General features: G+C 31.2%; 4 protein-coding genes across 5 annotated transcripts; 2 read left to right on the forward strand and 2 right to left on the reverse strand.

Annotated features, from left to right (window-relative positions):
* The first annotated feature begins 4107 nt into the window (after window positions 1-4107).
* Window positions 4108-4746, forward strand: LOC107912298 (protein NIM1-INTERACTING 1). The gene has a single exon (XM_016840403.2). It carries the CDS (start codon window positions 4227-4229, stop codon window positions 4599-4601), a length of 375 nt encoding a protein of 124 aa, XP_016695892.1. The 5' UTR covers window positions 4108-4226; the 3' UTR covers window positions 4602-4746.
* A 14323-nt stretch (window positions 4747-19069) lies between these two features.
* LOC107912300 (GDSL esterase/lipase At1g09390) lies at window positions 19070-21808 on the reverse strand. 2 transcript variants are annotated; one of them, XM_016840407.2, is made up of 6 exons: window positions 21229-21800; window positions 20994-21092; window positions 20213-20398; window positions 19952-20109; window positions 19544-19814; window positions 19070-19454 (listed from the first exon to the last, which is right to left on the reverse strand). In XM_016840407.2, the coding sequence occupies exons 2-6, from the start codon at window positions 21007-21009 to the stop codon at window positions 19219-19221; spliced, it is 867 nt and encodes a 288-aa protein (XP_016695896.2). In that variant the 5' UTR covers window positions 21010-21092; window positions 21229-21800; the 3' UTR covers window positions 19070-19218. The 2 variants fall into 2 exon arrangements, with proteins under 2 accessions (XP_016695896.2, XP_016695895.2); XM_016840406.2 differs by having other exon boundaries at window positions 20994-21808.
* Window positions 21809-22245: 437 nt separating this feature from the next.
* On the reverse strand, window positions 22246-23452 carry LOC107912303 (uncharacterized). Its single transcript, XM_016840409.2, has 3 exons — window positions 23228-23452; window positions 23062-23136; window positions 22246-22551 (listed from the first exon to the last, which is right to left on the reverse strand). The coding sequence occupies exons 1-3, from the start codon at window positions 23366-23368 to the stop codon at window positions 22390-22392; spliced, it is 378 nt and encodes a 125-aa protein (XP_016695898.1). The 5' UTR covers window positions 23369-23452; the 3' UTR covers window positions 22246-22389.
* A 33-nt stretch (window positions 23453-23485) lies between these two features.
* LOC107912302 (ADP-ribosylation factor) lies at window positions 23486-25561 on the forward strand. Its single transcript, XM_016840408.2, has 7 exons — window positions 23486-23648; window positions 24075-24231; window positions 24324-24394; window positions 24735-24854; window positions 24981-25099; window positions 25190-25271; window positions 25382-25561. The coding sequence occupies exons 2-7, from the start codon at window positions 24084-24086 to the stop codon at window positions 25385-25387; spliced, it is 546 nt and encodes a 181-aa protein (XP_016695897.1). The 5' UTR covers window positions 23486-23648; window positions 24075-24083; the 3' UTR covers window positions 25388-25561.
* The last annotated feature ends 52 nt before the right edge of the window (window positions 25562-25613 follow it).

The raw sequence follows: 25613 nt of genomic DNA on the forward strand, positions 1-25613 counted from the left end.
AAATTAAAATAATTATATTTTAATAATATTTAATATATATTATATTCAAATTAAATTTTACAAATTATTTAATATTAATCGCTTACAAATATTTAAATTTTATATTTCATATATTAAAAATATTGTTAATACATTAAATTATCTTTTATATTCTTACTAAAAATCATAATATTAATTAATTTAAACATTATTTAAATATATATTTTTACTTCACAACATCATGTTTAAAATAAATATTTTATTTCTCAAAAATATTTTTTTTAACTCTAATATTGAATACTTAAATTTTAAACTAAACTTTTTCATAACACTTTCCAAAAGTAATGAGTCCATAGACTTAAAAAAAAAAAAGAAAGATAGAGAGGTAGGAAGCAAGCAAGAAAGCATGCAACCTTACGTGGTTTTCTCTAAGTTAACCTCATTCAAAATTGATTAATTTAAAATAAAATTTTCCCTAATTTGAGTTTTTTTAGTAAAATAATATGAGAATAAGTATTTATTAAAATAATATGGATCTCAAATTATTTGCTAAAATATTATATTTTGAATGGTAATCTAGGTTGTTGAATTTTTATTTTTATTTTCATTCACTTGTCACATTGGACTTGTCATTTTAGACAGCTATTTGGCTGGAAAAAAAATCAAATCGCTATTTCAAATAGTAATTTGGAAATACTATTTAAAACATAATATTTTAGTAAATAATTCAGAACTCATATTAATTAGATAAATAATTATTAGGATCAACTACACCTCATGTAATTTTAAAATAGCGTCGTTCCTATTTTGGTTACTTTAATTTTTGTCAAATTAGTCACTCTAATTAAAATAATTGCTTGAATTGGTTATTGCTATTAAAAATCCCGTTAATCGATTAACAAATTTGTTGATATGACAATTTTTTGACTTTTGACTAAAGTTAGTGATCTCTTTTAATTAGTCCAAAATATTTTTTTGTTTATTTGCAACATAAGACTAAAGCTTATAAGTTCTCTATTTTTCCTTCTTCTTCTTGTTTGTTTACTGCAAAAAAGTAACAAAGAAAAATGAACATAATTTTGACTTGTTTATTTGAGTTGTCCAAAACACCCCATATTCTAGTTTCTTACTCGGATAAGTTTATCACTTTTTTTCCCTTTCTTTTTTAGAGAGAACACGCAAAGGAAAAAATAAGAGAAAAAAACTAAAAAATTTCTTTAAAAAATCTTAAAATCTTCTCTTGAGTACCCTCTAAATCATCCTTTTCATTATTAACTAGTAACAATAACATAATTACTATGAAAACAAAATGCCAAGGAATATTTATATAAAAAATATTGTTTGGGGGAATCATTGCTTTTCATCAGTAAAATTAAACACCCAACAAAACTAGATTTGTTAATAAACCAAGCACACACATAAAGAAACAAAACACAATCTAGTTCTAGAAATTTAAGAATTAAGGGGGAAAATAAAATTTTCTTTAAAAAAAAAGAAAAAGAAAAACTAACCGTACTAAGATCAAATCTTAAAGAAATTACGAAGGATCTTTAAGAAGCACGTAGCCACATTAGAGCACAAATCAAACTTGTACAAATAAACACTACAAACATAATACACACTGTAACCATAAGGCAAACAAAGAATTCAAAACTATCATCATTTTCCTCTGTTACTTTTCTCAGGAAACATACGACAAGAAGAAAAAAAAAGAAAACTTACAAACTTTAGTCTTATGTTGCAAATAAACAAAAAAAAATGTTATGAGCTAATTACAAAAAAGTCTCTAACTTTAGTTAAAAGTAAAAAAAAATATCATGTTAGCAATCCATTAATAGATTAATGGAGTTTTTGACATAAGTGGTCAATTCGAGTAATTATTTTAATTAGAATGACTAAATTAACAAAAAAAACTTATTGTAATCAAAATAAAAACAACATAATTTTGGAGTGACTTGCGTAATTTACCTGATTATTATTTTCATAATATTTAAATAAAAAATCCACAATTAAATTTGTCATCCCAAGAAAGCGTCAAGAGGCCGTAGCGTAAAGATGGTTGCAGCCGTCGTAATGTTGACTACAATTATAATGATGGGCATAGATGCAAGATTCTCCTGATATCAGCAGACTACAAAATTAACGCTATGCTGAGATAACCACTAATCAATAAATAAATGAAAATATTGAATAGGATAAATAAATGTAGTGAAGAGATAATTTGGTATGGATTCAAAACTTTGGAGCCCCCTCCCCAACTTAGATACCAATAATGCCTAAACTTTCTAGATTCATAATGATGTCTACTCTGATCAGCTTTTTTAGGTATGAAGTCGTTTCCATATATGTCTACTTAATGGTGTTTCAAAAATCAACAAGCCATGTGAAACCTACTACCATTAATTTAACCAAGCTTAAAATCCAACAAAATTTCTTAAGTTAAAATTCTATTTAGGAAAAATTCCAAATGCACCAAACATCTCCTCCTTCCATCCACAACCTTTGGCTTTTGGAGAAACATTGGTCTTAACAAATACTACTACAGAATTTTAGAATGGGATACTGATTCTACGTTTTTATTAGCCAACCCAAGAAAAAGGCCAAAACGGAGTACGCCGATTGTGGGATTCTATGGGTCAAAAGTCAAATCAGTTGGCCACTTTACAATCAACTATTGCCTATGTGTATATTTAGGTTTTTTATATAAAATTAACCTAAAAAATTTAATTAATTATATAAATAACTCATCTTTTTATTAAACACATAAATGACTTAAAATCTACAATGAAAGTTGGTGGAGCCAAAGAGTTTGGCGCCACCAATATGCCACGTCAACAACCGAGATAAAAAATTAATTTTTTAATAGAGTCATGTAGAATGGTGCTACCTGTATAAATATCAGGGAAATACTATAATTTCTAAAAATGGGGGGATTTTAATAAAAATTTTCTATTTTCTGGTGGAGCCAAATAAATTAGCGCCACATGTGTGTTTTTTTTTAAATTTTAAATATATTGAAAAAAATGTTAAGTATAATTAATTTTAAAAGTTTAATATATTTAAAATTTTAATATACTTAATATATATTTTTAATAGGTAAAGACAAAAAAGATTTTCTAAATATATTTAAAATTTTAAAAAGCTTAAAAAGTTTAAATATATTAAAAGTTTAAATATATTAAAAAATGTTAAGTATAACCAATTTTAAAATTTTAAAATTTTTAATATATATTTTTAAAAATATATTTTAAAATTTTAATATATTTTTTAATAGGTAAAGAGGAAAAATATTTTTTTAGTATATTTAAAATTTTAGAAAACTTAAAAAAACTTAAAAAAATTAAAATTTTAAATATGTTAAAGAAAAGGATAAGTATAACCAATTTAAAATTTTAATATACTTAATATATTTAAATATATTAAAATATTGAACATATTAAAAAAATTTTAAGTATAACCAAATTTAAAATTTTAAAATATTTTTAATAAGTAAAGACAAAAATAAAAATATTTTTTTAATATATTTAAAATTTTGAAAGAAAAAAAAGGTGGACAACTTTAGAAATTGGTCGCGCAAATTTATTTGGCTTCACAAAAAAGAAAAAAATTATTTTAAAGTTCTTTTATTTTTTCAGAAATTATAATATTTCCTTAATATTTATACAAGTGGCGACATTTTATATGACTGCACTAAAAAATTAAATTTTTTATCTTAGTTGCTAATGTGGCATGTTGGTGACGCTAAACTCTTTAGCTCCACCAACTTTCATAGTAGATTTTAAATTATTTACGTGTTTAATTAAAAAAATAGGTATTTGTGTAGTTAATTAAAATTTGAAGGTTAGTTTTATAAAAAAAAAAGCCGTATATTGGTGGCACGCACGCCAGCCTTGTATTTGTTTAAGATTTGGTTTCATATTGCGTCATTCCACTTACGTCAACATTCTCCCAACGCTTTACGTTGTCATGCAACCAACATCCCACCCCATAAACCAAGTTCACTGTCCACGCGTCCTATTTCACTTTGACTTTTATGTCCCCCTAATGAGCTTGTCGTCGGCTGGGCAAGTCTGTCTTTCTACAGCTGACCCTGACGGAATTTCCCTTTCTTTGTATAAATAGGCGGACAAATTTGACCGAATTGGTAAGCAGAAAAGAAAACAACAGATAAAAATCGTACTAGCAGTTTCAGAAAAGAGCCCATTTCCGTTACATAAAATTACTGAATCTCCCCTTTTTCTTTTGACATGGCGAGCGAGAAGGAAAATCATGTTGTGAATGGTGAAGATGAGGAAGAAGAGGAGAAGATGGAGCAGTTTTTTGCGCTGTTAAGGAATTTTCGAGAGGCGCGTAATAGGCGAAAACATGAGCTGATACAAAGAGAGCAGGAAGAGATAAGTAAGAAGAAGAAGAAGAAGAAAAACAAGATAAGTAAGTTGGGTGATGATGGTGAGAAATCCAGTTGGGTTCCAAGCTTCGAATGGGAAGATTTTACTGCAGAGATTGAGTTTCGAAGACCATCCATCATCTTTCCACCCTCTTTCAACAACAAACAAGGGGAGAAAAAACACGAAGATGATGGTTTGGATCTTAACCTCACCCTGTCCCCAGCTTCATCTTAATTTTCTTGTTCAAATAGAATATTCCTTTCTAGTTTTTTTTTCTTTTTGGGGGTAAAAGAAGAAAAGCTCCATTTGGAGTTTGATCATAATGTAAAATTTAATTAATTGATGTTAATGATCAATGTTGAATCTCGTTCCTCTTGGATATTGAGTTAGAAGTGGGTTGGTAAGGTAGGTGCATGCCGTAAGTTTTCTTTTGGAATTGGATTTCATAGATGGCAAAGGATCTGATGTAATTAGGTCGCTGGTAAGAGCCGGAGATTTGTTAATTGTTTTGTTTGTTGCTTGAGATTTGGGAATTCAACAACAGTACTTAGTTTTTGTGGTCTCAGTAAGATTGGAACCCCCCCCCCCGGGCGCCCCTCACGTGGCCTGATATTTTCTTGAATGTACTTCATATTAAACTACTATTCCATGGCCAAACCCCAAAAACCATTTCTCTGCTACATGCGTCCTTAGATGGATGGTGAGGTTATTTTTTATAAGGTTAAAAACAAGTGTCGTTATAAGAATTAAACACAACTTTGAAGGATAAAGAAAATGAAAAACTCTTGTCCAGTATGTTATGCAGGGAGGAAAATCTCGAACACACGAACAGAACTCGAACAAAAAAAGAAAAAATAGGACAAGGCTCCAAGGCGTAGGACAAGGCTCCAAGGCGTGTATCAAGCCACTATCTTTAAGGTTATATTCCCGCACTTATCTTCGGTGTGCAAATGAGTTTCAAGCAAATTAACCTTTAATGTTATATTCCCCACTTATCTTCGGTGTGCAAATGAGTTTCAAGCAAATTAACCTCGAGGATACAATGAAGCCAATGACTATTAGCGTTTTGCATTGACGAGAATAATTCACTATGCACTGAGCGATGTATAACAAAAACTCAATTTCTACAAAAAAATTTTGCAGTAATATTTTATAGAATAATCTAATAATATTAGAAAATGAAGGAAAGAAAGAATATTAGAATTGTTGGTATGTTTTCCAAATGAAATCACATTCCTATTTATAGGAATTTTCGTGTCTCTTTATTGAGATATCTTTCATCGATAAGTGTCTTTCTGAATAATAATGTCTTTAAAATAAACACATAATTATTCATTTAATATTATAACTATTTAAATAATATTATTTAAATAATTATGTTTTTTTTCAAAAAATCAAATAATATAATCTTTTGATTAATTACACCCATTCATTTATAGTTATTGGAACACTATAAATATTTGAAAATGTTCCAACAATCTCACCCATTTTCAAAATATTTTAGACTTTGATATTCTTAAAAATCAATTTGCATAAATGAATGTATCTTATGATTGAACCTTCACTTAGTGAATATATGTTAAAGTTAATTGAAATTGCATGGTAGACTAAGCTTTGAACCAACTATTCCATTTGATTAATCGGACACATCTCACACAATGATTTCAACATCAGTCAATGCATAATATCTAGGGACACTATTATGGCCATTTGTCTGTGTCCTCTTTTAATGAGTGTTGTCAGAGCCAAGCCCTTGAGCTCTTAAAAGCGGCCACACTTCCACTCACATAGGTAGATCCCATCAAGAGTGTTCCCGTAATTATAATACTCTAACATATTTATGTTATGGGTCCATTAAGAATACATTACTCATCATTCTCTTATCATTACGGGTACCTAGCACTTTAATCTTAGGATGAATTTATTTATAGTGCTAACAGTGACATACTAATGATGTACATTGTCTCATTGAACTCAAGACTTGACGTTATACAAAGCGTTGAGTCGACTTTCCATCATGAGTGACTCTAATTAATGGGCTTGAGTCCCATCCTTTTTGATGTCTTTTTTACTGCATCTATAGTAAGACTTTTTGTCAAAGGATCCGCCAAATTTTCACTTGACCTCACATAATTAATAGTGATCACTCCATCAGAGATTAATTGTCAGACATAACTATGTCTTAATCCAATGTGTCTAGACTTTCCATTATATACTTGGCTATATGCCTTTGCTAGAGTAGTCTCATTATCACAACGGATAGAAATAGGTGAAATTGACTTAGGCCATAAAAGTACATCATAAAGCAAATTTCTTAACCATTCTGCTTCTTTAGATGCAGCGGCTAATGCAATAAATTCTGCTGCCATGGTGGAATCAGTAATACATGTTTGTTTCTTGGAACCCCAATAAATGGCTTATCCACCAAGAATAAAGATTCATCCACTAGTAGATACATGATCTTCCAAACTTGTAATCCAACTAGCATCCGACTACCCTCCTAAAACTGAAGGATATCCATTATAACACAATCCATAGTTAATAGTTTTCTTTAAGTACCTAAGTACTCTATTCAAAGCTTGCCAATGCAAACTACTTGGATTACTTGTGTACCTACTCAACTTTCCAACAGCATATGCAATATCTGGTCTTGTACAAGTCATTATGTACATAAGACAACCAATTAGACTTGCATATTTCAAGATCCATTTTCTTTTTGAAGATCCATTTACAACCTGTTGGTTTGGAACCTGGTGGAAGATCAACTAAGATCCAAGTTTGATTTTCCATTATTGAATCTATCTTATCATTTATTGCTTCTTCCCAAAAAGCAAAGTCTTGAGATTTTATTGCCTTTTCAAATGTAATAGGATCAGATTCCGTATTATAACAATAAGGTATCTTATTACATATACTTTCACATTTTCCTTCTACAAGAAACATAATGAAATCTGGTCCAAAATCTTTGACATTTTTAATCCTCTTACTTCTTCTTAATTCTTGACAAGATTCATCATTATTATCAATTTGTTTCAATGACATCTCATTCTTATTTGAAGAATGAATCAATTGTTATGGCTATAATTGTTTTGATATAGAATTAAATCTATTTTCATCAAAAATAGCATCTCTTGATTCAATAACAGTATTAATTGAAATTGAATCATTTGGTTCAATTACCATGAACCTATATGCCTTGCTATTATGTGCATATCCTATAAATATGCATTCAATTCCTCTTTCACCTAACCTTTTACGTTTAGGTGTTGGAACTTTGACAATAGCTCTACAACCCCAAACCTTTAAATAATTAAGGTTTGGTTTTCTTTTCTTCCATTGTTCATAGGGGGTTATTTTAGTTTCCTTATTAGGAACTCTATTCAATATATGACAAGCTGTTAGAATAGCTTCTCCCTAAAAACCTTGTCCAAGACCTGAATATGATAACATTGAATTTATCATTTCAGTCAAGACTTTATTTTTCCTTTCAGCTACAGCATTTTGTTGTGGTGTGTAAGGGGCTGAAACTTGATAGACAATTCCAGTGGATTCAAAATAACTTGGATTATAGTATTCTCCACCTCTATCCGATCTTAAGCACTTGATAAATGATTCACACTAAAGCTTAACTTTAGATTTATAAACTTTAAATTTATCAAGTGATTTATCTTTTGAATGCAATAAATATACATAACAATATCTAGAACAATCATCCATAAAAGTAATAAAATATTTCTTTCCACCTAATGTAAGAGTATTATGCATGTCACATAAATCACTATGTATCAAATCAAGCAATTTTGTTTTCCTTTTAACATTAAGGAAAGGGTTTCTTCTAATTTTAGTCAACATACATGTATTGCATTTTTCAATATTATTATTAAAAATAGGAATTAAATCTAACTTATACATGTCATTCAATTTTCTATAATTCAAATGACCTAATCTATAATGCCACAAACAAAAAGATTCAACCATTTAAGCAGAAATAATATTTTTATTCTTATTATTAATATTGAGTTTGAACATACTTTCGTACATATACCTTTCCCCCACAAAAATTCCTCCCTTAGACAAAATAAACTTATCTGCCTTAAAAACAAGTTTGAAACCAAAATTATTCAACAGACTTTCAGACACTAAATTCTTCCTAACTTCTGGTACATAATATACATCATTTAAGGTTAAAACCTTTCCAAAAGTGAATTGTAGTTCAACAGACCATTTGCTTTTGATTGCTGCGGTGGAAGAATTTCTCATGTACAAGACATTGTCATTTTCACATTGTGTGAACTTTATGAACATGCTTTTGTCTTTGCACACATGTTTGGTTGCTCCAGTATCAATCCATCATGTATTATCATCTTGTGCCATATTAATTTCAGATACCATTGCAACGAACTTTTCGTTATTATCAGCCTTAGAAGATGATTTCTTCTTTAAAAATTGACATTCATTCTTGAATTGTCCCGGCTTTCCACAATGATGGCATGAGCCCTTTTGTTTCTTTTTGAACTTAGATGCTCTATCAATCTGTTTGAACTTTCTCTTGAATGGTTTAGTAGTCTGTACTTCCTCCGTAACATGCACTTTGACATTTTCAGAATTTAGGTTCTGATCTTGTTTTCGATATTCTTCTTCAATACGAAGATGATTTGCCAAAGCTTCAAGAGATATTTCCTCTTTCTTATGTTTTAGACTTCTTTTAAAGTCTTTTCAAGATGGAGGAAGTTTGTTTATTATGGAGGATACAACAATAATTTCATCCATTTTCATATCATATTGCTTGAATTGATTCAACATCTTTTCAATATCACGAAATTGTTCCATAACAGAACGACCATCAACCATTTGATAATTATTGAAACAACTGATAAGAAATTTCTTACTTGTAACATCTTTGGTCATGTATCTTGTCTCCAATTTGTCCCATAATTCTTTAGCGGTGACCTCGTTTTGGTAGGTGTCGAACAAACCATTAGATAAACCATTCAATATATGGCCCATGCACATGTAATCAGTATTGTCCCATTTTTGTCTTTCTCGGGTTGTAGAAACAAATTCGTTTTCATTCTCTTCAGGTCTTAGAGTATCCAAAACATAAGCAATCTTCAAAGTTGATAATAAGAAGTGCATCTTTTTTGCCATCGTCGAAAATTGCCACCATCAAACCGATTAAGTTTGACAAAGTTGGAAGCCAACTCCCTTAGTGTTCCACTTTCATGTGTTGTGGTAGTCATCATGAATAATATAACCTTAAAATTGTTATTACAAATCTCCGGTGAGGAAAATTTCGAACACACGAACGGAACTTGAACAAAAAAAGAAGAAATAGGATAAAGCTCCAAGGCGTGTATAAAGCCACTATCTTTAAAGTTATATTTGCCTCCACCTATCTTCGGTGTGCAAATGAGTTCCAAGCAAATTAACCTCGAGGATACAATGAAGCCAATGACTATTTGCGTTTTGCATTGACGAGAATAGTCCACTACGTACTGAGTAATGTATAGCAAAAACTCAATTTCTACAAAGGATTTTTGCAGTAATACTTTATAGAATAATCTAATAATATTAGAAAATGAAGGAAGAAAATCAAGAATATTAGAATTTGTTGGTATGTTTTCCAAATGAAATCCCATTCCTATTTATAGGAATTTTCATGTCTCTTCATAGAGACATCTTTTATCAATAGGTATCTTTCTGAATAATAATGTCTTTAAAATAAACACATAATTATTCATTTAATATTATAACTATTCAAATAATATTATTTAAATAGTTATAATTATTTTTCAAAAAAAATCAAATAATATAATCTTTTGATTAATTACACCCATTCATTTATAGTTATTAGAATACTATAAATATTTGAAAATGTTTCAACACAGTCCACCTACTGGAGGCAATTATACCAGCTGAAATTTTCAGCACAACTCACTGGTGTTTATCCAAAAACCAGTTTGTTGTGTGATTGACTGCAAAAACAGGTCTAAAGAGACCTCATTGGTGTTGTTCGACCATCCAAAGGCAAGCCTCCTTTGTATACCCGGTGAGATTAACACAGTTGATACTAAAATTAGCGGTGGTGAACAAAAATAAATCAACGTGTTTGAAGGATAAGGGCCAGTTCTTCATTGGTTTTGAAAAGTGCTGTGGAAAAATGCTTTTGAGAAGTGCTTTTGAAAAGTTTGGTTTAAAATTTGAGTGTAAAGTGCTTTTGAGAAATAAAATGTCCATTTTAGACATGTTATTATTAAGTAACAAATATGCATTTAAATAATATTTAAATTAGTTAATATTATTATATTTTAGTAATAATATAAAAAAATTATTATAACTTGTTAATATTTTAATATATGAAATATAAATTGTAAATATTTTTAAGCAATAAATATTAATTATTTATAAAATTTAATTAGAATATATAAACTATATTTTAAATATTTAAATATAACCATTAAATATTTGTAATTAGTATTTTAAAAAATATTTTTTTATTTTTAATTAATGATTTAACCCAATTGTAATTAAGCACCAAGAAAAAAAAGAAAAATACTATGTTATTGGAGGGGTGAAAAAGTAATTAAGCACTAAAAGTGCTTTTGGGAGAGGAAAAGCTAAAATTTTTAGCTTCTCCCCTTCAGCTCATTTTCAGAAGTGCTTTTCAAAAGCACTTCTAAAAAGCTAAAAATTTCAGCCAAAAGCAGCTTGTTCTTCATAGCTTTTCTTTCAAAAGTGCTTTTGGAATCAGAATGTTTTTTTTAAGCAATGAAGAACTGGCCCTAAATTAACGGTGATGAACAAAAACCGATATCGTTGGTATTCAGCCTTAATTATTACAAACATCAGCTTAAAAAGTGTTTAAAATATAATAAATAACTAAAATTATATTTAAATTAAATGATAAAATATGTTAAAATTATATTATGGTTAAGATCATATCTATATTAAAAATAATTTTATTTAAAATTACTTTCTACTAAATATTACTTAAAATTATACCATAATAAAGATTTGATACTTGCTAGATTATTGTGTAAAAAGTAAAATTTATACAATCATTATATAGTTACGTAATAGATTTAATTTATATAAAACTCATGTCCATATTTTCATTGTTTTAAAGTAGAATAGGAAAATGTTTGAAAATTACTAGTCCATTTGAAGTATCTCATGGATTTCAATGGGATATTAACAGATGTTTACATAAGTTGTTGGAGTCTTTTAATTAAAAGTATTGAGAGAAATGGCTGTTATAATTTTTTTTTTTTATTTTCATTAACTTGCAATTTGTTTTTAAGAGTTTGATTAATGTTTATTTAAATATGCGTTCATCTCCGTCTATATTTTCACTGTTTATAATGTATTATCTTTATTTATTTTAGCTTCAACTCTATTATGGTAGACAAGAACTGAGGCATAATGTAAAAGTTACTAATTTTTCTATTTATATGTGATGTTCTAAGTAGGTCTTTATGCATGTCAACACATTTCTTATTCTAAGATTAACATGTGTGAGTTTGCTTGCATGATGATGTGAATCCACCACGTGCGAACTGTACTGACAACCACTATTAAAATAAAGAGGATCAGGTCGGTCCTAATCGGGTTGATAATGGCGAACACCATAACAAGTTCATAAACTTTTTTTTTTTAAGTGTACAACTATTTGAGAAACTGCATATCTTCAACACTTAACCACCTACAAGGTAAATGTAAAGTTTTTTTATGAGCAGCTTTGTCTTTGTTGTAATGCTAATCATATATATGATGTAAAAGAGGAATATTGTGTCATATCATGATTTTAACAACTGAACACCTTAATGTAATAACTTGTATGTTTTATTAATTATTTTGAAATTTAAATGTTATTTATCGTAATATTTGTATAAAACATGAGCTAATCGATTAGCATTACAAAAATGGGAAAGAAAATAGTATATTTGTAGTTAAGGAAAGAGGAACTTCCATTTGCTTAATGCAAAAGATAAATGAAAAAGAGGTTTTCCGTTATTAATTAATGAAGAAAGAAGAAGAGTGGGTGGAGCGTAACACCCTATGCCCGGTTCGACTTAAGGAATTTGATATAGGAATATTATATTTGGTGTCAAAGTGATTTTGCCTAATCATTAATATATTTGAACATTAAAAAAAATAAAGTTTTCATAACTTATATTTTAGTATCCACTATTTGGAACACATTTGATCTTCTTAAATACATGTCATTCTATTCAAAATTTTGAAACATACCCTCTTGGCACTTGGAGTGTGATGAGATGAATGTTCACTACCTCAATTACAACTCTTCAAAATCACTGTACCTACGCGTTGACAATGAACGCGTTAAGCCGGTGAAGACTTTGTAAGTACCCATGATATTTAAATTCTATTAAATTTCTTAATTTCCAATATCTTGTTTCTTTGTTTATTTATCATATTAATTTGTAACGTTTTACTTATTTCACAATTTAGTCCTTAAGTTCTCAAATCAACTTATAAAAATTACTACTCTTTTTATACATGTATCATATTTCACTGTTTAGTGTAAATTTTCATGATTTTCTCACTATTTCTTTCACAATTTATTTTTAATTCAATATTTCAAACATGAATCAGAGATAAGCCTTTACCTTGTAACGAAAATTGTTTACCTTTTTAGCAGAGACCTAGTAGACTAAACAGAACACTTAGGATATATGGAACTGATACAGAGGTGCATTATTATGTACTATTAAATAGAGAGCACTAAAGTGCTATATAGAGAGCACAAATGTGCTAAACGGAGAGCACTAACGTGCTAATAATCAGAGCGCGCGCTAAGGTTCCTTAATGGCATGCCGCTAGTATCCTAGTAGTTCTAATCTCGTCTACTTGGACAAATTATATCATGCACACATATCACTTTTACACTTTCGCATAATGCTTTTACATACTTTACAATTTAATCCTTGCACCAATAATCCTTATACTTATATCTTCACTATCTTTAATACATGTAATATATTTCTAAATTCATTATTCATTCATAATTCACTAATAATCCTTATCATGTATTTCACATCACTTCTATATATTTTGTAATTTAGTCCTTAGCACAAAATTTAATGTAGCAATTTACTTTTAATAACACATATAACATAATTCAATACTTATTAATATTCCAAAATTCACTACAACATTAATGTTTCTCATTCTAAGTGTTATGCACTTCACTTTTCTATTTCTAATATAAAATTTCCCAAATTTACGATTTAACCCTTAATTTCCATAACTTAGGAAATAATTGTAGTTTGGATTACAAAATTCATATATTCTTTTATTTTCCACCATATGCTTTATTGTCAATATTTCCTTGTAAACTTTTATAACTTTCCAATTTAATCACTTTAAAAAAAAATTCTCTATTCATTATTAAACAATTTTTCTTTCACCTCTCACTTAATTCACATAATTAATTCTACTATCTCATTTTCCACATCAAATTTCTATGTATTTCACTTGTATTGTTTTCACCACATATATTTCTCAAGTCTTTCAATTTAGTCCTTATTTCCATAAAATTTCACATTTTCCCGTAATTTCACTTATCTAATACTTTGTATATTTTTGCTAACACATAACCCAACTATTGTACTTTTATTATAATTTCCTCCTTCACTTAAGAAATTATTTCACACTATATATATTTCACTTAATTACCACTTACTTTACAAAAATCACATTTTAATCCTTAAATAACAAGAAAGTTCATGGGTACTTACCTCTTTTCTATCAAAATCTCTTGTTTTTCTCTTCTCCAACCACTTGATTCACTTACTCAACTTCTCTCTTCATCAACATGTCAAAAACGCAATATTTCCTCATGAGAAATCTTTACTTTAACACCATTTTTATGCTTTTCTATCACTACTAAGCTTAAAAATAACATAAAACCTTAATATCCATACATTATTGTCTTGAAACCAAACTTTAACTTGACTTTCTCTCCCCTCAAACTTCTATTTTATTGTATCTAACTTGATATTCTAGCTCCGCATAGTCTCCTTAATATTTTTCTCTCTTGATGGCTATAGAAATTATTTTGATTTCTAAGTAAAAATGGTAGATTTTTGCTAAAAAGACCAAATTGTAAAGAAAGAAAAACTTTTTCTTTCTTTTCTTCTTCTCACGTTGAAACCATGGAAAGATGAAGAGAATTCTTCATCTTTCTTTCCTTATATACTAAATAAAAATTAATAAAATATAAATAAATGTCAAATAAAAATATTAATAAACTAATATTTATTTATTTTATTAATCTAAAATATCACCAACATCATCATTACTCTTCAAAATTATCTTCCTTGCTAAATGACAATTTTCCCCTTATGATCCTTCAAAATTTCTCCATTGAATCATCACTCATTTTAGTAAAATTATGATTTAACCCCTCATACTTTTTCAACTTATTCAATTTGGTCTTAATTCATCCATTTTCCTTAGTTTCTAGTTTCTAGATCCTTCCACCCTTAAAATATTTGCACTATTGGTCTTTCAATTTTTCCATATTTACACTTCAACCCTTCAAATTTTGAGTATTTACTCTTGGGCCACAAAACTTTTCTCACTTTTTTTGATTTAATCCTTTCTTGAGTTAATATATCATAATATACTTCCTAAATAGATTTTGTTGACATAACTCAAAATTTCTCTTTTTGTCAACTTATTTCCTTATTTTACTATATCAAAAGTAATATCTCACTTTCTTACTGTAGGAACTTTCGGGGTGTTACATGGAGGGAGATGACCAAAAGTGACATCAACCAGTGCTTAAGAAGGTAGTTTTCAGAAAGATGCCCCCTCTTACTATACGCCCGTTTACATTAAGTACAATTTATTTTTTATAGATGATATGGAGTAGAGAGAACAATATTATCACTACACTAATTATGCATTAACCTTAATTTATTCAATTGCTTTCATTCTAAAGTTGACACTGAATCTGATTTACGATAATTTATTAATAAAATAGTTAGATTCTTAATTCATTTATCAACAACATGATTTTTCTATAGCCATTTGTGTTTCAAATTAAAATAATGGACAAGCTCTATTATGCAATTGCTTTTAGGATTTAGGTAATTTTTTTATGAGAGGATATAAAATTTAAATAATTTTATATTTCTTCATAAATTTTTTTATGATTAATATTTTATATGGTCAATCCAAAAATTTACATACATAATAAGTACAAATATTGTAACACCCTACATTCGATCTGATCCGATCGTCAAATTTGAATGTGATGCCACATTATGTTGCTAAGGCAACTCAGGCTGTCTCATAATATAATCACAAAATTTACTTCATATTTATCAATCAATTCAATTTAAACACCAATCATATTTATACATATGTATTCATAATGTTTAAGATTCAAATTTATTATTTTACGAAGTTATAAGTGTCAAATTTAGAGTTAGGACTCGACTCCAAAACTCAATTGTCAACTTTCAATTTTGTGTCTCAAAACAAGAGTCTTCATGTCTTGAGACAAACCTTATTTCATTTTTTCAAAATTTTAGTTTCAATATCGACATGTCTCGAGATACTAAAAGTTGTGTCTTGAGGCAAGGTCCCTTATATCTCGAGACTTGGTCTAGAGACCAACCTCCCCTGTTTTCTATTTTAACTACGGGATTTGAACGTCTCGGGATAGAGGCCACTCTATCTCAGAACATAAATGAGGTTGTCTCAAGACTAGTTTAATAAGTTTCGAGACATCAAACTTTAGATTGAACAATAAGGTAAATTTTATTCTCATAATCTCAAAACTTATTCTATCTCGAGATTGAATGAGAAATTCACATAAAAGCACACATTTTCAAACCTCCAAACCATTCTTATTTATACCTAAAACTTACCCAAATATTTCACCAACATTTAATCATCAATGTGGCACATGCCAACGCAATTAAGCATCATAATATCACAACAATCCATGCATCAATACCTGACTAAATCATTTGCATAACCAACCTCATATCAGCTAACATAATTATCTACTAATCACAAAATGATATTCAACTTTATAGACATTATATGTCAGACAACCAATATACCACAATACCAACCAAAACAACAAGTTGAAAACCAACCTATACATATACAAACACACAAAGTAAGCAACAAGTTGATTTTCAAATTGAGTTATTGACTTGATGTATAACTTCTATTTTACGATAACTCTCGTCCGAGAGATACGCACAGAAACAAACATTACCATACCCCAAGTATTGAATACTCAGTGATACTAATATAATTCAAATTCAATACAATAAAATTAAGCTAAGCCAAATATACAAAGTAAACATCAAATACATTTACACTATATTAACTCGTCACAAAGTCAATAATCACATAATTTCAAAACTTTCTCCTTCAATACTTGTATGAATGCCTCATAATTTCATATATTGATGTACTTAATATTCCAACGTCTTTCATTATCATTTTTAATATTTATTCTTTTCGGCCCCTATTAATCGACAATAGACAATAGAACTAATACTTGGATCTATATAATGAGTAAGTCCATGACTCTTTGGGAATTAAGACTATTTTATTCAGCCATCCCCAATTGCCCAACAATGATAACTTTTAGTATTTGTTTGGACTATTTTATTTTGCCATCTTGGATTACCCGACAATGATGACTTTTGATATTTGTCCATAATCCTCTAAGAGTTGGAGCTAATAAATCACTAATAACGATGACCTTATGACATGCCAACTATACTCGGACTACGTCTAACATCGTTTAACGGGGCTTTATCACATTTAACCATCATCGTAATACATACCATCACAATTAAGTATCAATATATGATATTTATCGTCAAACACATGTATGTGGGTATATATATCTTCTAAGTCAAATATATGTAACACAATTTGAATAAAACGTAATATCAAATTTATCATCTCAAGCTTTAAGGTGATATACAGTTACCTCGATACATATTTCGAACCTGTTTCTATTAACTAGCTACGCAATGAATTAAAAAACATAAACCACAGTAGCTATTGGATGCTCGCCTTTTTCTTTCTTTTCGCCTTTGATGTTCTGGTGTCATCTTTCGTTATGTTCGATAATACAGTTTCAAAACGATATCAATTTCTCAATCAAATTCCCATATTAACAATAATTAAATATTAATGTATTTTTGTTCATTTTAATCCCTATAAGCCATAATATTTGAAATGCTCATATCTCCCGATATTTAGTATTGAATCAAAAATTAATTTCATATTCTTTCATTAGGAACCTTATACTTTTAATCTATAGCATAATTTCTTAACAACTTCCAATTTACAACATAGATTTTCAACAACTTTCTATCAATTCAATTTAGTCCCTAATAACATTACCATAATTTCCATTACAAACACCAAGTTTTAACATAATTACAACTTCACCCACTTTAATTCTATCATGTTCTTTTCAAAACTAAACTAATCCAACCAAAGCATAACATGTTTTCAAGTTTCAAAATAACTAAGATTCATTTATGGCAATTTGATAAAAACTCAACAATTGAAAAATCCATCACTTGGGTTAGCTACACCAAATTCAACTAATCAAGAATTCATAAAAATTCAAATGAAAATTCATATTTACCTTATGTAATTGAAACGGAAAGGTTGAGAAAACAAAGAGAGATGAAATGTTTGTGTTTACATTCTCTCTCTCACTAATTGTCATATATATATATACATACACATAATTAACAAAGCCATTAACTTAATTAAACCATTAATTTAATGTGCTAATCTTACTTGTTAATTTAATGGAAAATGATGACATAATGAACCATTAACTATAACATGGTTTAAATAGTTGGTTTAATTACTCCAAGGTCCTTGATTAAATTACACATTAAGACCTTGTAACTTCTTCTTGTTCTATTTTTCTTTTAATTTAGTCCTTGTACAATTTATAACAACTTAATCAATTTAATTACTAGATAATCTCATTTCTTAGTCCTGTGTTTAACTTATAACTTCCTCATTAAATTTTTATATGGTTCGTTTTAGCAAATTCAGCTTCGAAATTGACTTTTTTAATACTAACAAAAATTAGGTTGTTATAAATATCTTGATAAATTCAATGGTTGAATTATTAAAATATTAAACTATATAAAAAATTACTAAAAAAATGTAAAACCACTTAATTTTTAAGTTGATGTAAGTCAACTTAATTTAGATTTATATAATATAATGCATCAAACGGTAATTCATACAGCAATTTATGCAAATTATCTCAACTATGGGACTGGGAAGTCCAGCTAATGTGATATATGGCCAGCAAATTTGCGCCACCAATTAAGCTTTGGTAAACGTATGAATTTTGAGATTGATTTGTGGCACACTTATTAAATTGTGGGCCTCAAGCTTCCACAAAAGGGGGTCACCTCCGTCAACCACCAACAGGGTTTGACATTGTGTCAGTCCCACATCCGCCCAGCCAAGCCGAGGACGTTAACAAAGAAGGGAGAAACTCGGAAATTTATAAAAATGAAGGACCAGTTCACAAAAATCCCTACACCTATATATGGCTCTTGATATTAAAAGAAGCTGATAGTTTTAAACTACACAATTCATTTCAATTCAAGTGCAATGCTCAGTTAGGAAGTCAAGTAAATTGCAAATTAGACCACATGGGAGAGGAAAAGTTGCCATGTGATTGAATGGCAACAATTAATGGAAGTAATCTGTGGTTTACAACAGTATGAGCACGCCAGGGGTATATGTGTCTTAGTTTTCTCTACAGTTTAATACTAAGTTCCTTTGCCTCTTTTCCAGGCAGAATTCACATATTGTTACAGAAGAAGTTGAAGCTAAGTTGAGGAGTGGAGTAATGAGTAGAAAGAATTTTGGAAGCGAAAATGGCGTTGGCCGCTTCCGTGTAGTGAACTCCATCCCAGCTTATGAACTTGGATCCTTCATGGCAGACAGTGTAACCAGTTCGGCCACAATTGATGTTGGCGTTGTAGTTGTATGGTGGCCCCCCATTGCCACAACATGCCATTAGTGGACTTTCAAAGCCTGTCAGTCAAAACGGTTCAATCAACTTGAGACTAAAATTCCCGACTACAAGTAACATGAAACAGAAGCGGTGAGAAGTGAGAGCATACCGTAATTAGGGGCATTGGCAATGAGATCATACTTGATGGAATATATGTCGACATAGACAATGGTGACATTAATCAGTTCACGTCTCAGTTGTTCACATAAGACACGCAATTGTGCGTTAAATGTTTTCGCAGCATTGTTGAGAGGTTGAAGGCAGCCATGCTCATCAAGTTCAGTGGCGTTTCGGGCAAGCAAAGCAAGTTTTTGGGGCAAACATCCGAGTGGGCCAGTGTTGTGTACCCAGAATTTCTTCCCTCCCTTCTCATATATATTCTGCAATTAAGATTACAGAGAAGAATAAAATAAACATCTTAGGTAGACACATGAAACAAGTCACTGGGTGGTGGGTTTTATTATTTTAGGTACTTTTAAAAACTTATCTAACCAATCTAATTTCCGCGAGGACTCACCCAAATAGCATTTTTGATTTCAGTGATGAAAGAAGGGATTCTCTCAATGACTTGTGAATAGGTAAGGTTATCAAATGATGCAGCTAAATCATTCTGTCCAATATCAATTGTATAAAGTGCATTTTCGAAGTCCTCGTCACCAACCAAATCTTTGTAGCCTGATTCGAGAGACCAAAAGAAGAAACATATTGTTGGGTGAATTATCTTATAATTAGAGTTGTAAATAAGTAGCTAATTTTCATGGTTCATGTAAGAACATACCGTTCAACATGAGTGCCGGGGAGCGATAGCGGAATCGAAGAAACTGAGAAACTTGGACGAACAAACTAAAAGGCACATATCTAGGCAGAGTGGCTGACCCAATAATTGCAAAGTTGACGCCGTTTGTAAAATTTGGTTCCAAAGAATTCAGATATGGAGTCAAATAATCAGTATTCAAGCTTTCACCTGCACAAATATTCAGCATCCAGGTCAACATACAGCACGCAATTTCTGACCTTGGTTTCCAAAATGATCCATTTCCAGACAAATAATGGTCCGTCGGTGGAGACAAAAAATCTAAATTTCCTGGAAACTGTGAGCTAAAGATTGGGCTGTCTATCTTTTTCGGTAAGATTTTGAAGATAACAAGCCCATCTACCGGAATCAAATTATGGGTTTATCAGCCCAACTGATTTGGGGAAGAAATCCATCTAAAAGAAAAGGTTCCATCGTATATACAAGTAACAGGGCACCAAGTAGAAGTGATGTGGCACTGTGCCCTTCCTACCGGTAATGCTCAAGGCAGAAAGGTGGCCAAATGCAGAGTTAGCAGATAAGCATAAAAACAAAAGCTATTTGTCTTATTATATATGAAATACTGCGAACTTTTTGTCATGACGAAAGCTTGTTTGTGTGCAACAAAATAGCAATTTATGAGTTTTGTATATGGTTCATGCATTTTCTGTCACGAGTTTCCATACATCTCTAAGTATATGTGCAAAATAAGGGCCGATTTATTGTTGAAGATGTATAGAGCGAAAAAAGGCAAACGTGAACTTACAGAGGAAATCAATCATCAATCGGCCATCAGATAAACGACGAGCTGGTTGATGGAAATAGGTACGGCCGTTGGGAGGTGCAAAGTTGAGTCCTACACCATCTGCATAGCCACCGGTGTCAGAGTTAGAGTCGCCAAAGTTGAAGATAATGGGGGTTTTGGTACACTGGCAGTGGACTGAATGGGGAAGTAGCGGGAGATAGAGGAAAAGAATCATATAAAGTGTGAAAAAGGGAACCAGAAGATAACGTCCTCCCTTTACGACTCCCATATCTAGCTTGCTTGCGTTTTCTTTTACTACAATCATAAATGATGGCCTTGTTATATACACACACACACGCTCTCTCTCTCTCTCTCTCTCTCTCTCTCTCTCTCTAAAGTAGGGAAAATTACAACTAGGAAGGGAGATTTAATCTCATCCACCCGGCATTTATTCTAAGGGAAAAAAAGAAATCGAAATCTATTGTCTTTTCGCAAGAGATATTGACTGATGGTTTCAGAAAACATATATGGAATATACGAGCCTATGTTATATAATGAAGTAACAAAAAAAAGGAACCCCAAAGACCATTTATGGAATGAAAACCTAATTTGAAAAGATATGCAGTATGGTCCAAGTGGATTGGCCTAGGAAATTTATGTGATGAATTCCAGGCCATAAAACCAGAGAAGTCATAGTACTTTGCACCAGCATATACAGCTGCTGTGATGCATGACATACAATTATCAAGTGGGATTAGTCATTTCCATTACAGATTTGTGGCACTAACTTTTTTGTTGTTTAGACAGAAGCAGCTTGATGGATGAATTGACAGAACCAAACGCGGAGTGGTAGGTGGAGATTATAAAATGTCGGTCACAACTGGTAAATCTGATGTAATACATGCATAAGCAATGTCAGGACAAACTGCTAAACAATAAAAAAGATGTTAAGGTTTTTGGTTTTATTGGCATTTTTCCTTTCCGGATGTTTTAATAATACAGGGAAAGTGACAAGAATAATGATGATTTCGAAGAACCTCGTAGCTTGTGTCCAATTACCATTATCTGCTGAACTGGAATTGATTCTTATCTTCACATGTTCACTGTCCAGTGGATTCTCTGCTAGTAATAATGGCACCGTTCAAGTTTTGCAGGGATTTTAGACCCATATTTTTAGCAAGAAACTTTTACAGGCTGAGAAAACAAAATAACAAAATTCTTCAACCTCTGATACAGGGTGTGAACAGAGGTGGAGTCCCAGAAGTATAATGGATAAAACCACAACTAATACACACATCATTGCTATTATTAGGAGTGAAGTATTACAGTGGCATAACATTGTATAGTTACATCCAAATCCAATGCGTACATTATCTCCACACGATGGAAGTGCAGGAAGCTGTTGGAAGCATCAGCGCTAATTCAGTAAACTGCAGCTGAATTGGCCATCTACTACCGATAGCTTCTCAGCTTTTGTAACTGCATCTAATGGAAGAGGAGCAAAGCTTCGAGATGAGCCGTAGAAGTGCGGGAAGCTGTTGGAACCATCTACAACTTCATATATCAATCCATCTCCAAGCTGCAGATGTTAAAAAAAGAGCTCATACACATCAAGAAGTTGAGGTGACTAACAGACGCTCAATGCTTGCGAATGCAGTGTTTGTATATCATTATGTCACTGATTCAAGGACAGGGAAATAACAAGGCCTGTAACATTCCTCAATATATGGAAACTTGGTTGCAGATTTTATTTCTTTAGGTACGAAATAATAAAGGTGTTATGATTAGAAGATGAATGGATTTTTAACCCATGTTTTAAGCAGAACTCCTATCATTTCCAGAAATGAACAATTAAACCAACCTTCCTACTTTTGCTTCCTTGATAACTAAAATTGTAAAGTTCATTTTAAGGTTTTGCACATCTCTCAATTCCAGACAAAACATCAAGATATACATATGCCGTGGATAGAGTCAAGTACCCATGAATTTTAGATGTTCATTTCAGCTTGATTTCTAACATCAATTAGCAAAGACAAGAGTAAGATCTGAAGGATTCTTTGTCAAAAAACATGTAGATGTTTTATTTCACCTTCTTAGCATCAATTTGAAGAAGGTACAAATCCAGCTTGACGTTGGAGAAAAAATTCTGCAGTGTCGGCTTCACCTGCAATAATTGTAACCAAACACAAACATGATTCACTGTCATGTATCAAGAAACGATTAGAAAATAAAGTACTGGAGGGAGAAAGGGAGACCTGATGAAGGGAGCTGAGGTGAATGAAACCAGAGGATTTGTCTAAGTCACCGCCAAAAGCGGATCCATTCTTTTGCAATGCTTCCCATTCCTCAGCAGTGCTAATTCTGTAGACGAATTCTCCCTCTTCACCTGCAGCCATTGTTTACGCTGAGCAATAGATAATTGTGATAACTGCGTTGTAGCGACTAGGCTGAATAGTATTATTAATTAGCTTGGACGTCTATCCTTATGGGCTTTTTATCTAAATCTAGCTCCCCAGTCCATATATATAAATAAAAGGCTCTTAACTCCAGGCTTTACCTTCTAGCATTAGTTCGTTCAGCGCCTTCGATTCCAATAGAGATAGAGAGAGAGAGGAGGAGATCTTCGCTTCTCTCCGTCGTTCTGCTCCATTTGATAACCGCTTGCAGTTCTCTCAGGCAACTTTATCTCTCTTCTTATAAGTCAATTTTGATTTTGATTTTACTCTAGTTTAGCTTATCTCTCTCTCTCTCTCTCTCTCTTCAGATCTGCCTTTTACATTTTGACTTCAGTTCTGTTTCAACATTGTGTTATCCCTTGAAATTCTCAATTCCATCCGTAATTTCATCTCATCTAAGTCTCTGAAGCGTCGTATGTTTATTAAATTGCTCTGATCTGCATTTTCCGAATTGAATTCTTCTCGAAACATTTTGGATTTGGATGTTTACTGGTTGATATGGATCAATTCATCTCTGCTTGGTTTCCGATGTTTCTTGAACGATCTTATGTTTGTTTCGATTTAAGACCGTTGGATTTTTTTGAAAAAAAAATCAAATTCTATTGATGGTTATGGGAATTGATATGTGGATTTTGGTGCTTGACAGACGTGAAAAATGGGGTTGTCTTTCACAAAGCTATTCAGCCGGCTTTTCGCCAAGAAGGAGATGCGTATACTGATGGTTGGGCTTGATGCTGCTGGTAAAACCACCATTCTTTACAAGCTTAAGTTGGGAGAGATTGTCACTACCATTCCTACCATCGGTAAAGTAGCTTTTTTCACTTTTGAAGTTCGACATTTGTTATTCGAATGAATCTTGTTTCAACATCGTGATACTTATATTATAATCTTGTAGGTTTCAATGTTGAGACCGTGGAATACAAGAACATCAGCTTCACGGTTTGGGATGTTGGTGGCCAGGACAAGGTACTGAAGTTTAGTTTTCATTCAAAGATGTTATTGTTAAATAGGAAAAAACTAGGGTGTGTTATAATGTGCTCTGTTTATTTATATGGTTTGGATAGAATTTCATGTTCTCGTATATTCTATAAGCATCTAAGCATCTTGATAACCTGAATACATGTAATTCCATTGAAGGGAGAACACAAGTTGGTGTTCGTCAGGTATATGCGAAGTTGGATGCTTAGTACTCAAATTGGGCCTTACGTTTTGAGTATATCTTAGATATATTAGAGTAATGGAAACGTGTTTATAGTTTTTGTTTGTCTCTATTATTCTACTGGCAAATTTGCTATTTCCGATATAGATCCGACCATTGTGGAGACATTACTTCCAAAACACACAAGGACTTATTTTTGTGGTTGATAGCAACGATCGTGATCGTGTGGTTGAAGCTAGAGATGAGTTGCACAGGATGTTGAATGAGGTACTTGGGCATAAAGTTCCTTATTAATGGGCAATGGTTCTAATAAATGGATTTGAAGTTAATAAAGCTGCACCCGGGATGGGTTTTGTACTGAAATCTAACATATTGTGTTTTGTGCATTGGCAGGATGAGTTGAGGGATGCTGTCCTGCTAGTATTTGCAAACAAGCAAGATCTTCCAAATGCTATGAATGCTGCTGAGATTACTGACAAGCTTGGCCTTCATTCTCTCCGCCAACGCCACTGGTAAGATGAACAATTCTCTCTTGGTCTCTCTCTCTGATGGTCTCTATTTGTGGATCGGTATTTTAACCCTCTATATAATATGTTTTGCAGGTACATCCAGAGCACATGTGCCACTTCTGGTGAAGGTCTGTATGAGGGACTGGACTGGCTTTCGAACAACATTGCAAACAAGGTAAGCTTATGCCTGATGACTTTGACTTATATTTAAACGAGAAGTTGCAGATTATATTCATTTTGGTTTCTGCAGTTTCTCCTTATATTTATCTATGCTAATAATTGCAGGCATAGATGGCATCATTGAGTTGTTAGTCTCACCAATGCTGGCCCCTTTTAGAGTTCCGGATGTTCATCCCGTTCAAGTGTTTTTGGTTTTTCGTGTTCATTTGTTTCTTGCAAACATTGCCATTTGTTACTTGTAGTTTAACAATAATTAATAAATTGTTTGTTTCCTTTGTGGTATTATCCCGATAGCTGAAAAAAAAAACATCCCCGAGTTTCGGCAGTTCTTTTCTTG

This window comes from Gossypium hirsutum, chromosome D11 (genome assembly GCF_007990345.1).
Source record: "Gossypium hirsutum isolate 1008001.06 chromosome D11, Gossypium_hirsutum_v2.1, whole genome shotgun sequence".
Taxonomy (NCBI): Eukaryota; Viridiplantae; Streptophyta; class Magnoliopsida; order Malvales; family Malvaceae; genus Gossypium; species Gossypium hirsutum.